This window comes from Anopheles merus, chromosome 2L (genome assembly GCF_017562075.2).
Source record: "Anopheles merus strain MAF chromosome 2L, AmerM5.1, whole genome shotgun sequence".
Taxonomy (NCBI): Eukaryota; Metazoa; Arthropoda; class Insecta; order Diptera; family Culicidae; genus Anopheles; species Anopheles merus.
The window spans coordinates 7189681-7203029 of NC_054083.1; the positions used below are offsets into that span (position 1 = coordinate 7189681).

Consider the following 13349-nt stretch of genomic DNA (forward strand, 5'->3'; position numbering starts at 1 on the left):
AAATATCGAATTATACTTCGGTAGAGTGAACGAACTTCTTACATTTATTACAAACCACATTCAAAATAATGTTAAGTATAATTCTCCTAACCATGCGTTTTTAGATTATTTTAAAGATAAAGCCGTAGATAGTTTTATAAGGGGATTAAATAGTGACTTAGGAATATTAGTTAAAACAGCTGCGCCAGACAGCTTGAATAAGGCATATGAACTTTGTGTAGAGCTCGAAAAATTACGAAAAGGTACATCGGCACAAGGTTTCCTACCAACACAAAAGTTCCCTCCGAAACAAAAACCGCACGCACCAATACCGAGCGAAACGCACACGCGTCAAGAGCCGATGGAAGTAGATCGTACCATGCGTACACATTTGCATTATCAAAACCGGCCGGCTCAAGCTTACGCTCACCAAGAGAATGATAGCACGGCAGCTCAGTGTAGCCCAACTTTTTTTGGGACAGGCTCCAATACCAACAGCCTGTCAAGGTAAAAAACACTGGGTTAGTGTTGCCGTTTATTAAAGTGCCTACAGAACATGGTTTTATTAAACTCCTAGTCGATAGTGGTGCAAATATAAACATTATTTCGGAGAAGTGGGCAAATGTGATAGGGAGTGAAACAGTTAGAAGTGAAACAAAACAGTTTAAAAGTGTTGCCGGGATAGGAAGTGCTTCGCAAGTAGTTTTTCTTGATATTTTCTCTCCAGTGCTAGAAACAAAATATAAATTTGTGGTGTACAACTTTCACGACTTTTTTGATGGCATAATTGGGACTGAAATAGTATTTGCACACAATATCAATTTAATTACACGTGCCCGAGAGATCGAACTCACAAAGCCGGACAATAGCAAGTATAAAATACCACTGCATTTCTATTATCCGAAAAAAATGTGTCGTGAGTATAGTAGTGTGACAATCGATCAGATACTTGACGTAGAATCTAACACACACATCGCACACCTAACAAGAGAAGAGCGAGAATCTCTCGTTACAGTTCTTAACCAACACAGTCATGCTTTTCACGATACAGACTCAAAGCTGACGTGTACCACTAATGTCGAATGTCGAATAAGAACCACAGATGATGCACCGGTGTACCAAAAAAGCTATCCCTACCCCGTCGCTTATAAAAACGAAGTGGAACAGCAAATTTCAAAGATGTTAGCGGACGGTATTATTCGTCCTTCACGATCCGCCTGGAACTCGCCACTTTGGGTCGTTCAAAAAAAGGGAAACAGTGAATGTTCTGACGGAGAGAAAAAGTTACGATTAGTGATCGATTATAGGCGTCTTAATCAGAAAACCATCTCTGAAAAATACCCTATCCCAGACATACAAAATATTCTTGACCAGTTAGGTGGGAATAAATATTTCACTACACTCGACCTTGCTTCTAGTTTCCATCAAATTAAGGTCAATGATCTCGACATAGAAAAAACAGCATTCTCTGTTAATAGCGGAAAGTATGAGTTTTTACGAATGCCATTTGGCTTGAAAAATGCGCCAGCCATTTTCCAACGTGCAATAGACGATGTGTTTCGTGAACACATAGGAAAAATTTGCTATGTCTACATAGACGATCTTGTGGTTTTTGGACGCAATTTAACCGAACATATCCACAACTTAAAAGTAATTTTGTCCACTTTGGAAGAAGCGAATCTTAAAGTTCAGCTACAAAAATCGAAATTTCTTTGTCAAAGTGTGGAATATCTCGGTTATATAATTACGTTGGATGGAATAAGACCTAACCAAGCTAAGATATTGACCATAAAAAACTGGCCAAAACCAACTAACACAAAGGAATTAAGAAGTTTTTTAGGCATGGTCGGCTACTATCGACGGTTTATCAAAGGGTATGCTGATCTAACTAAACCCTTGTCTAACCATTTACGAGGAAAAAATAATTCTGATTCTTCACCAATCGAACTTACATCAGAAGAGTTAAAATGTTTCGAAAGTATGAAACAGGTAATATCGGGAAACGATATTCTTACGTACCCAGACTTCGACAAACCCTTTCTGATAACAACTGATGCCTCTAACTACGCCATAGGCGCCGTGCTCAGTCAAGGTGAAGTGGGGAAGGATAAACCAATACATTTTGCCTCGCGAACGCTTAACAAAAGAGAAGAAAATTTTTCAGCGACTGAAAAAGAGATGTTAGCAATTTATTGGTCGCTGAAAGTTTTTCGAAACTACATCTACGGTCAAAAGTTTAAAATCATAACAGACCATCAGCCTCTAACATTTTCACTATCGTCAAAAAACGTCAATACCAAACTAAAGCGCTGGAAATCTTACTTAGAGGAACACGACTACGAAATGGTGTATACACCTGGTAAAAATAACGTGGTTGCCGACGCGCTCAGTCGCGTTCAGATATTTAGCCTAACGTCAACTCAGCATTCTGCTGAAGAAGACAGCTCAGACATGATTGAATGTACAGAAGCTCCTCTTAACGCTTTCAAGCTTCAAATAGTGTTAGAGAAGGATGCTAATGAGGATATTCTAGTTTCCTATCCTTTTCCCGGGTTCAAAAAAGTAATAATTAGAATGCACAATTTTACAGAACAGTCTCTTACGGATATTATTAAGAAATACTTCATTCCTAATAAATTAACCGGTTTGAATTGTTCAGAAGAAATCCTAGGAAAATTTCAAAATATCTTCAAAGAATATTCAAGCACAAGAATGTATAAGATACGTTTCACGCAAAATATTTTGAAGGATATTACGAACACAGAAGAACAAGAAAACATTATACAAGTTGAACACGAAAGGGCCCATCGAGGCATAGAGGAAAACAAACGTAAAATTTTGAGGAAATTTTATTTTCCCAAAATGACACAAAAAATTAGAAATTTCATTAAAGTTTGCGATGCGTGCAATACATGCAAATATGATAGGCGACCATTGAAAGTACAATTGCAGGAAACACCTATACCAAACCATCCTTTTGAGATTTTGCACTTGGACATATACCAGATAGACGGGGAAAGCTTTCTTTCAAGTGTTGATAAATTTTCGAAATTTGGAAGAATGATCCCCATTAAATCAAAACAAACGATTCATATTAGAAAAGCTTTCGAACAAACAATTACATCATATATAATTCCATCTATTGTAGTAACGGATAACGAGAAATCTTTTCTATCAGCAGAAATTCGAGGGATAATGCTAGACCTTAATATAACAGCTTACATCACACCAAGCAATAAATCTGAGGTTAATGGTCAAGTAGAACGCTTCCATTCTACGATTACCGAAATGTATCGCATACAAAAACGTCTGCAACCTAACTACTCAACTAAAAGGCGTATGGCGATAGTAGTAGGAAAATACAACGACACTATACATAGTGTAACTAAGAAAACTCCAAAAGAAATCCTTTTAGGTATTTCTCAAAATCCAGCATCCGTTGAAGAAATTGACGAAGTTAGAAATAGGATTTATGATGAGGTAATTGTACAATTGAAACAAGCTCAAAGCAAGCAACAAAAAACTCATAATAAACTAAGGCAAGTACCTCCGCAGTTAGAAGTAGGGCAAGAAATCTTTGTAAAAGATAAAGTCTTCAAGGGGAAAGAAAAGCCCATATTTAAGAGGAATTTCGTGCAAGATGACAAACGTGTCACTGTTCAAAATGAAAATAACTTTAAAATACACAAAACAAATGTCAAAAACTTAATCATCTCCAAATAACTATATACCGATTTTTTTTTGGCTCTAAAGTTGATTCAGGAGAATCAACACTAGAAGGATGGGGCAGTTACCACGTTGTAAATATCTTATTAGTATTTGTATAGGTTATTAGATATAGCGTTAAGTAGTATTGCGTTGATAGTGTTAGATCTAATTAGAAGTATGCGTGAAACACATATGTAATGGATATTTTTGGTAGAATAAACTCAGTCTGTAAGCAACCTCCGAAGAGAAGCGACTCGACTCGATAACTTCGATATTGGCAAATATGATTCGTTAGTTTTTCTAAGTCTGAAACGGCTTGAATCCATGACGGACATATTATTGATTACTTGATAACTCGATAGAATTATTTTCACAGGCAGGTTTTATTTGTTAGGGATGTAGATAAAAAAACACACATTCTAATTTAGGTGCATAATAATTTTTCTATATTTTGTGTTCTATTATATTATATTATATTATATTATATTATCGCACCTGAGTGCCCCGCTTCGTAATGCATCCTACACTTTTTTTTTCTTTGGCTCAACAACCGATGCCGGTCAAGGCCTGCCAACCCACTTGTGGGGTTGGCTTTCAGTGACTTATTGATTTCCCCCCATAGCAGGATAGTCAAGTCCTACGTATGGCAGCACGGTCTATTTGGGGCTTGAACCCATGACGGGCATGTTGTTAAGTCGTACGAGTTGACGACTGTACCATGAGACCTTAACTATAGCGCCTTTTTTATTACCAGTATTTAAGCGATGATATTTGATGTATATATTTTAGCAAATGTAAACAAAATCAAATGCTAATATTTTTGCATAAAAACAATAGCCCTGACACACAGCATTTCTACTCCAATTAATCACCACGCCTCGCCCGTGAATGATGTGCGCAAGCCTTTAATAAAGAAGAGTTTTTCCGCCAAATAAGAGTAAGAAGATATCAAGAAAAACGTAAAGTTCAAAATTTGTGATGAGTACACAAGTTGGAGGTGGAGTTGCAGTAAACAAACGATAAATACAGAACTATGCTTTTTAGCAATCACTTCCCGTTATCCTGGCAGGGTGAAATTTGTTCAATATATTGTAGCACCTTAAGGCAACTTATCTCCAAATTTGAGCAAAATCGATTGAATGTTTCATTTTTAATAAAATATTTACAACATTAAATCTTGATGAAACCGTGAAGAATAGGAAAACGGAAAGTAAATAAGAGGGGGAAGGGTAAAAGGAGCACAAGAAATCATATCCTGAAATATAAACTACATTTGTGCCAAATTTGGCTCAAACATGCCCATCATGGGTTCAAGTCTCCAATAGACCGTGGTTCAAGTCTCGATAGTCGCTGAAAGCCAAGATCACTTTACTAGAGGGTACAGCATGGCCTTGGCCGACAACGGCTGTTGTGCAACAGAAGAAGAAGAAGCTTTCTTTATACAATATGAAAATTTATGTAATGTAAGAATAATCTCATAAACTGAGTAAAAATAATAAGTTTAAAAAACACCTCAAAAAGACATTCGATTGAGTGCGGATTCTCAATGAAATGTGGACTACCGAGCGTGAACTCTACCTCATTCTTAACAAGTAAAGTACAAGAAGTCCTCGATATACGCGGTAACTCTCATACGCTGGTTTGGAAATACGCAGTTTTCTAAATTTGATAGTTTCCACAAAATAAATTGAACAAATTGTCTGATGCAAAATAATTTCCCTATTGTTCGAATTTTAAAATTCTAATTCTAAAAGGGCGCCACCTATGCGAAATTACACGAAAACCAATTGCGTGATTTGACCCTCGCGGAAATTCTAGATACGCGGTTTCTTCTAGGCCCGCATTAATTGAGTATCCTGGGGACACTGATCACACTTTTTATTTTAAAATTAAGAATTTGTCACCTCCATGGTTTGAGTTTGAGGAAGTAAACTATAATAATTTGGTTTTGGTGATGGCGTTTTTTGCTGGCTTTCCTCATACTTAAGTAATCGATCTTGCAGAGTTAAAACCGGGTCGTATTTATCTGAAGTGTTTTATGGTACGTCAGGAGTCCCTCAGGGTTGACGTTTGTAATGTCTTACCTCCTGATTGTTATCTTCTTTATGCGGATGATATCAAAATATTTTTTACCTGTGTCTTCTTCTTCTGATTGTTTGAGACTTCAGCATTACCTCAATGCTTTTGTTCATTGGTGTTCATCCAATTTAGTTCGCATGTGTCTTGAAAAGTGTTCTGTTATTTCTTTCTCTCACTCTCTTTCTCCTATTTTGTTTAACTATACTCTTTATAACTCGTCCCTCTCTCGTGTTATGACTATCTGTGACCTTGGTGTTATACTTGACAGTCGTCTTAACTTTAAACTGCTGCTTGATGAGGTTCTACTAAAAGCTAATCGAATCCTTGGGTTTATTTTACGTTTTACCTCTATCTTTAGAGATCAAAGCTGCCTAAGAAACCTTTACTGTGCTCTGGTTAGGTCTATTCTTGAATATGCTAGCATCATTGGGAATCCTCCCACTATCGATGGCTGTTTGAGAATAGAAAGCAATCAGCGCCTCTTTACCAGGATTGCCTGTCGTCGTTTGTTCGGTGCTGCCACACTAGCTCCCTATGAAACGCGATTGCAGATATTAGGTTTTCATTCTTTTAGCTTCCGCCGCCAATTGTTTCAAGCATGTTTTATTGGTGACTTTTTATTTTCTCATACTGATGCTCCCGATTTACTCTCGTCCACCATGCTGTATGTTCCCTCTTGTTCTCTTCGTCCACGTGATCTCTGCCGATTGAACACGTCGTACAGAAAAATAGTTTCGGAATATCTATTAGGAAATTATTCAAGTTCCCTACAATTTTGGTGGGCTAATTAATAAATAGGCCATTCAAGGATATTTTTTTTCCGCCAAGTCAAAATTCAATATTATGATCTTTGCAATCACATAGAGTCTGTTATCTATTACTGAATGAACAAATTGTAATGTGATGATCGTACAGCTGTACCTCGAGTACCGTCGCGGTAGGTCAGTGTTTCGCTGACATGTATCGATGTAGAATCATACTTTGTTCGAAGCGGACTTTTCAACACTTGATCGTCCAGGCGATCATAGAATCCTTTAGGAGGTTTCTCTTACTAGAAACGTTGGAGTTTAGAGGCCTTACCTTGGGTAGGGGGACATAACTAAACTCTTTAAATGAGAAGTCGATAGATGTAGGATGGGCATAGTCCTATCCTGACAGTCCGAACGAATCTGACTTGCCACGGTCGGAATTGGTTTTATTTATACTCAAATAAAGTTAAGGGTTTCGCACTTTTGGTTCTGGGTTTTATGTTGGAAAGGTATTGTTTTTACTCAGCTAGTTACGTTTGTCTTTTGTTGACAAGAACAATGGTTCTTGTCACAAAGTTCCTGTTTTGGGTTTAATGCATATACTGTTCCTGCTTTAGGTTACATACTGTTCCTGCTTTGGGTTACATACTGTTCCTGCTTATGTTGTGCGTTTCGGTTGTTTTTGATAAGTGTGTCACATCTGTTATTTGTTTGAATGGACGGCCTAAACTCTTCCGGGTATGTTGCTATGGTATGATCTGATTTACTGAATGTGTTATAATGAATATGTTACAATGGTGTGGTTTGGTTTTCCAAAGTGTGTTACAAAGTGTCTTTAGTTGATAGTGTGTATTATAATAAGTTGTGTATAGCAGATATGCTACAAAATGGCTGCTATTTTGATCGGTGTTTGGTTTCTTGCAATTTTCTATGCTTTCTCTAGTTGCTGTAATAGTTGTACCTTCTGAATACCCTTATTCATAGTATGTGATGAGATCTGTTCATCACCAATTAATAAAAAAATAAAAATAAACCTTATACAAAACCTGTGTCCTTCTTTTCCACTTTGGTGTCTGGATTTTTAACCACCATGTTGGCACGATATCAACTACATGCGTTTTGAACGAGCAACGTATTATTTGTAAACATTAAGCTGTCATGACAGCTAGCAGAAATTCTTAAATAACCCAGCAGATGGCGCCACAAGCCATACAGAAAGAGACAACCCGATTAGTTTGTGCGACAGCTAGATTCCCAAAATTAGGGCCAAAGCTCAGAAACGGTCACTAAAGGGTCAAATAGGGTCAAGTTGCACAGCTGATCGGAAACAGGGCGCTATTGCTAACCGCAGTCAGATGCAATTTAGAACACGGAAAGGTGACACTAATTTTAAAACTTCTCACCGCGCGGCTACATGAGGTGAAATATAAAGCGAAATGAACTATTTGACAGGTGAAATATCTGACAGGTTCAGTTGGAGGGTTGGGGGAGACACAACTTCCGCTTTCGAAATTCTATTAAAAATAATATCTTCTTAAGCAGTATATTCCCTAATTGGAAGAAATTATGAACTGTTGACTCAAAATTGACGAAGTACTCAATATTGAAGTTATTTAATGGATTGAAATACGATTTTGTGAACGTTATTTGTTTACACTGCACATCAGCTGGTTACTGTGATGCTTTATCCGTCAGATATTTCGCCTGTCAAATAGTTCATTTCGCTGTATATTTCACCTCATGTGGCCTCGCGGTCAGCGAAATACTTAACGCGAACGACAGTTTGCAAAATCTATTTACCATTGCGACTGAAATAAACGGATTGCAACATGTGTAGCAACGCAGAACAAATCTGTTGTTTGCTTTTATCACCGTTTTTTCACCAGGTTTTAGCTATATGTTTACGACAACTTATTCATTTCATGAAACTGCCGAAAATATAAGCAATGTAAGTTTTGCAGTTCGATATCCATAGCAATCAAATTAGATTCACAAGGAACCACACGGTTGAAAATATGTTTTGTTTATGAGTTTCTTGTCTAAAATGTTCTGAAATGTGTCGTCATACTTTCAGCTTGGATGTTGAACTGGGGGTTGAAGGGTAACTGTACCAGTTTTCGGCACTCTAGTGCAGCAGTTTCACAAAACCTGCTCACACATAAACATTTTTTTATTATTTTTCATGAAAGTGATGTTATTCTGGTTTATAAACTATCATAGTATGTTACACTATTTTTAATTTGCCGGTTCAAAGCCCTTTTTCATAAATATTCGTGAAAATGCAAACATTGATTTTGCTCCTATTTTCGGCAGTTCCTATTTTCGGCAGGCTGTGTTCCTATTTTTGGCAGCGCGAATACGGGTCAGAAAATGTTTTTTATCAATGTAAATATGTGCAAAAAATGTTAAAAGCAATTTAACACTCTTACTTTCCTAAGATTGGTGTTAAAAAGCACTTTAATTATTAATTTTATGTTGCTTATTTTGGCCCGTTTTGACAGCCATTTTGATGCGACGTTTAAACAGAGCAGCCATAGAAGAAAATTGACAGTATTGATGGTTATAGCGTAGGGTGCGAACTGGCTTACAAATATTTATTTTTCTCTTAAGTTAGGGCATTGTTTGTCGTAAAATTGGTGATATTAGGTACAAGAAAGATCATATTATGTGTCGACATACGCATTGTAGTGTTCTGATCAATTTTAAAAGAAATATTCAGCCAAATCCAAGGTGCGTTATTGTTCCGAGTTTCGGCAGGAGCCCACAGCATTGAGCTGTCAAAAATGAACATTTACTGTGTACAGGCGGTCCCCGAGATACGCGGTTTTCCAAATTTGACGAAAATTTGTGATATTTTGGCTGGAAATCAGGAAATTCGACTTACGCTGAAATTCGAGATACGGGGTATTTTGCTGCCGTTTTCGGTCCTCATTAACCGTGTATCTCGGGGACCGCCTGTACCTATTTTCGGTAGCATTTAAAGTGAAAAATAACTTGTTTATCGTGATTTTAAAATTCAAAACAATTTAGAATAAATTAAATTAGATTAAATTACTTGTTCGTACCTGTTGAATTAATATCATGTTTTATGACCATGTGGAGAAGGTTATTAGTGAGACTTACCTTCAACCCTGCGTACGAAATACGGACAGCATATTCTGCGCTATTAACAAACTCCCCTTCAAAACACTGAAGCAAAATCGTACTTTTAGAACTTCGTCGTTTGCATCGTACGTAGGAAGTAGCTTATTTCTGTGTAAAAGTTTTAAAAATTAGCACAAATTTAATACAAATTCCTTTCTAAAACACTCCATACCTCTCAATCATGTCGTAGTCTAACGCATTATCCAATGAAATGGGAAATGACATCGCTTTCGAGGAAGTTATCATTAAATCTATCAGAAGATAGCCACAGTGCAGTTCGTTCGACGAGGCTCTTCCAATCGGTTCGAACATTGCCCATTTCTTTAAAAATGCATGATCTGTAACAAGTACATACGAATAAATCGTCTAAATTGTTCTGCCTAGTACTTACTCTCTTGTTCCCACACGGTGTTAAGATCTACATGGAATTCTCCGATGCATGAATGCATGGTCGTGCAAATCGAAGGTCGATACAATGAAAACACGATACCTTTCCTACAAAGTTTTCGTTCAGAGCAATGCAATGAAAAACTGAAATACTTCATAGCGAATTAAGTATTCATTATTTATTCTGCCACTTGTTCTTGCCAAAACGACTAGTACAATTAACAATAAAGTAAATAAAGGGCAAGGAGCAGTAATTACCTCATTGAAATAAGGATTATCCGTACGATATGCAATCCTTGTTCGTTTATATTTTCCATTACAGGAAACCATAACGAATGTATCACAATTGAGTTTTCGCAAATGACGTGCTTTATAAACAGTGGCAGACACTAGAAAATCCTGTTTATCATTTTGCACACACAAAATATTTTCTTGTAGTACGTTCTCCATCTTGAAACATGTGGTTTGTAAGCAAATTTCACATGGAATGTTTGCTGCGATCGATGGATATTTTGTGTTGCCATAGACACAATGCAACCATGCTCGCTTATCTTGTCTTGCTATACTGGCTTGTTTTGCCAACGGATCGAAATTGCAGACTCAGGCGACAACACAACATTTCACATACTGTATTGTGCAGTATTGCACATGACTGATGTATTTTATACAATTTGTTATTTTTTCCGCTCTTTTATATTCCCTTCTTCCTAAATCAATTCTGGAATCCTGCTTTCATTATGAGGTTGTATAATCAATTTTATAATCTTTTATAATTCTTAACTGGATGTGGTGTCCGGAATTGAAAACTCGTCGTAAAGTTTTGACTTTTTTGTTAGAATTTCGTTAACATAACATGCAAAGTATTATCACCGACAAACCGACGTGACACTTCGAACAAAATGAGCTTCAAAAGTTGTCTCCTTATTTCAAATGAAAATACGTTAAACACTAGCGCCATCTCTATAATGATTCGCTTACTACACTGACACGGAGAAGAAACTGCTAAATCCCCTTTTTGTTTTTCTTCGCAAATTCCAATGCGTATTGTTTTATGTATTTCTCACATCTTTTACATTGATTTGGAAACTTATAAAATGATGTTCCCGGGTGTTTTGTCCAATAATTCTCACAAAATTATGCCTCACACTTCCTTCGCCATTTGTATTTAGAAAAGTTGTTTACATCGAAGCAGCAGTGAACAGAGCTTACTTTGACAGAAGTGTTCGCCTCACTGGTAAATGACAGTACTTTCGTGTGGGACACTTTTGTAACGCCAGTGTCACGTCGGTTTGTCGGTGGTATTATTGCTCACCTTTTTCTTGCTTGCATAGCCAAGTAGGTATAATTCTCAAAACTCAGTGTAGCATATCTGGCCAATATATGAATCTACGATCCAGCGCATTGGTTACCAAAGTACTCCCTTCCGCCATCCGCCTAGGAGCTAAATAATTTTAGGTTTGCGATAATACTGAAATAGTGCACAGCCTGGTGCTGTGTTTGTGGCTGAATCGAAGTTACCACGTTGTAAATATCTTATTAGTATTTGTATAGGTTATTAGATATAGCGTTAAGTAGTATTGCGTTGATAGTGTTAGATCTAATTAGAAGTATGCGTGAAACACATATGTAATGGATATTTTTGGTAGAATAAACTCAGTCTGTAAGCAACCTCCGAAGAGAAGCGACTCGACTCGATAACTGGCGCCCGAATTAAAAGAAAAAAATTAGTAAACGTATAAGCTCCTAGTACTGGAGTGAAGCTACCTATAGCTGTCTTTGTTCAACCAGAGAATACGACACCCAGCCTTAGAGCTATTGCCTTCCAACTGGTGATTTGCGGTGTTGTAGCGCGAATAGGTGCACTAATTTATTCATCGTGAAAGACCGTTCGATCATTTTTTTTTGTAATCTACGTCTACCTAGTTAGAATCTAGTTAGAAAAAAAATGGAACAACGCCAAGAAGAAATGAAATTCTTCATACAAATGGGACAGGTCCCTGACATCCTTAAAATGTTGCCGGAATTTGACGGTAACCCGAAACATCTCAACACCTGGGTTGAGGATGTCGACGGAATATACAACTACTATTCCGCATTTGCAAATTGCCCGACGCAATTTGGAATAATAGAACGTACAGTGCGTAGAAAAATAATTGGTGCGGCATCGGACGCTTTACATGCCAGTAATGTAGGATTTGATTGGTCAGCAATCAAAGAAGTGTTGGTGAAGAAGTTCAGTGATCGTCGTGATTTGATGAGTTTAGATTACGAACTTACTACAATTAAGCGTAAGAACTATGAAAATATCGAATTATACTTCGGTAGAGTGAACGAACTTCTTACATTTATTACAAACCACATTCAAAATAATGTTAAGTATAATTCTCCTAACCATGCGTTTTTAGATTATTTTAAAGATAAAGCCGTAGATAGTTTTATAAGGGGATTAAATAGTGACTTAGGAATATTAGTTAAAACAGCTGCGCCAGACAGCTTGAATAAGGCATATGAACTTTGTGTAGAGCTCGAAAAATTACGAAAAGGTACATCGGCACAAGGTTTCCTACCAACACAAAAGTTCCCTCCGAAACAAAAACCGCACGCACCAATACCGAGCGAAACGCACACGCGTCAAGAGCCGATGGAAGTAGATCGTACCATGCGTACACATTTGCATTATCAAAACCGGCCGGCTCAAGCTTACGCTCACCAAGAGAATGATAGCACGGCAGCTCAGTGTAGCCCAACTTTTTTTGGGACAGGCTCCAATACCAACAGCCTGTCAAGGTAAAAAACACTGGGTTAGTGTTGCCGTTTATTAAAGTGCCTACAGAACATGGTTTTATTAAACTCCTAGTCGATAGTGGTGCAAATATAAACATTATTTCGGAGAAGTGGGCAAATGTGATAGGGAGTGAAACAGTTAGAAGTGAAACAAAACAGTTTAAAAGTGTTGCCGGGATAGGAAGTGCTTCGCAAGTAGTTTTTCTTGATATTTTCTCTCCAGTGCTAGAAACAAAATATAAATTTGTGGTGTACAACTTTCACGACTTTTTTGATGGCATAATTGGGACTGAAATAGTATTTGCACACAATATCAATTTAATTACACGTGCCCGAGAGATCGAACTCACAAAGCCGGACAATAGCAAGTATAAAATACCACTGCATTTCTATTATCCGAAAAAAATGTGTCGTGAGTATAGTAGTGTGACAATCGATCAGATACTTGACGTAGAATCTAACACACACATCGCACACCTAACAAGAGAAGAGCGAGAATCTCTCGTTACAGTTCTTAAC

At 37.3% G+C, this 13349-nt stretch overlaps 1 protein-coding gene across 3 annotated transcripts; it reads right to left on the reverse strand.

Moving 5' to 3' along the window:
• Window positions 1–9456: 9456 nt before the first annotated feature.
• LOC121593580 (myoferlin-like) lies at window positions 9457–10871 on the reverse strand. 3 transcript variants are annotated; one of them, XM_041916074.1, is made up of 5 exons: window positions 10305–10871; window positions 10051–10154; window positions 9832–9997; window positions 9639–9767; window positions 9457–9476 (listed from the first exon to the last, which is right to left on the reverse strand). In XM_041916074.1, the coding sequence occupies exons 1-4, from the start codon at window positions 10361–10363 to the stop codon at window positions 9641–9643; spliced, it is 456 nt and encodes a 151-aa protein (XP_041772008.1). In that variant the 5' UTR covers window positions 10364–10871; the 3' UTR covers window positions 9457–9476; window positions 9639–9640. The 3 variants fall into 3 exon arrangements, with proteins under 3 accessions (XP_041772008.1, XP_041772007.1, XP_041772006.1); XM_041916073.1 differs by having other exon boundaries at window positions 9459–9476; window positions 10051–10190; window positions 10305–10868; XM_041916072.1 differs by having other exon boundaries at window positions 9460–9476; window positions 10051–10198; window positions 10305–10868.
• Window positions 10872–13349: the final 2478 nt, after the last annotated feature.

Excerpts from the sequence above, each read along its gene's own strand:
- LOC121593580 (XM_041916072.1), bottom strand. The coding sequence starts at position 10,496 with ATGGAGAACGTACTACAAGAAAATATTTTGTGTGTGCAAAATGATAAA. Across the intron at positions 10,199-10,304 it reads ATAATCCTTATTTCAATGAG|TATTTCAGTTTTTCATTGCA; the intron begins GTAATTACTGCT and ends TTCGCTATGAAG. Across the intron at positions 9,768-9,831 it reads GACTACGACATGATTGAGAG|AAATAAGCTACTTCCTACGT; the intron begins GTATGGAGTGTT and ends ACTTTTACACAG.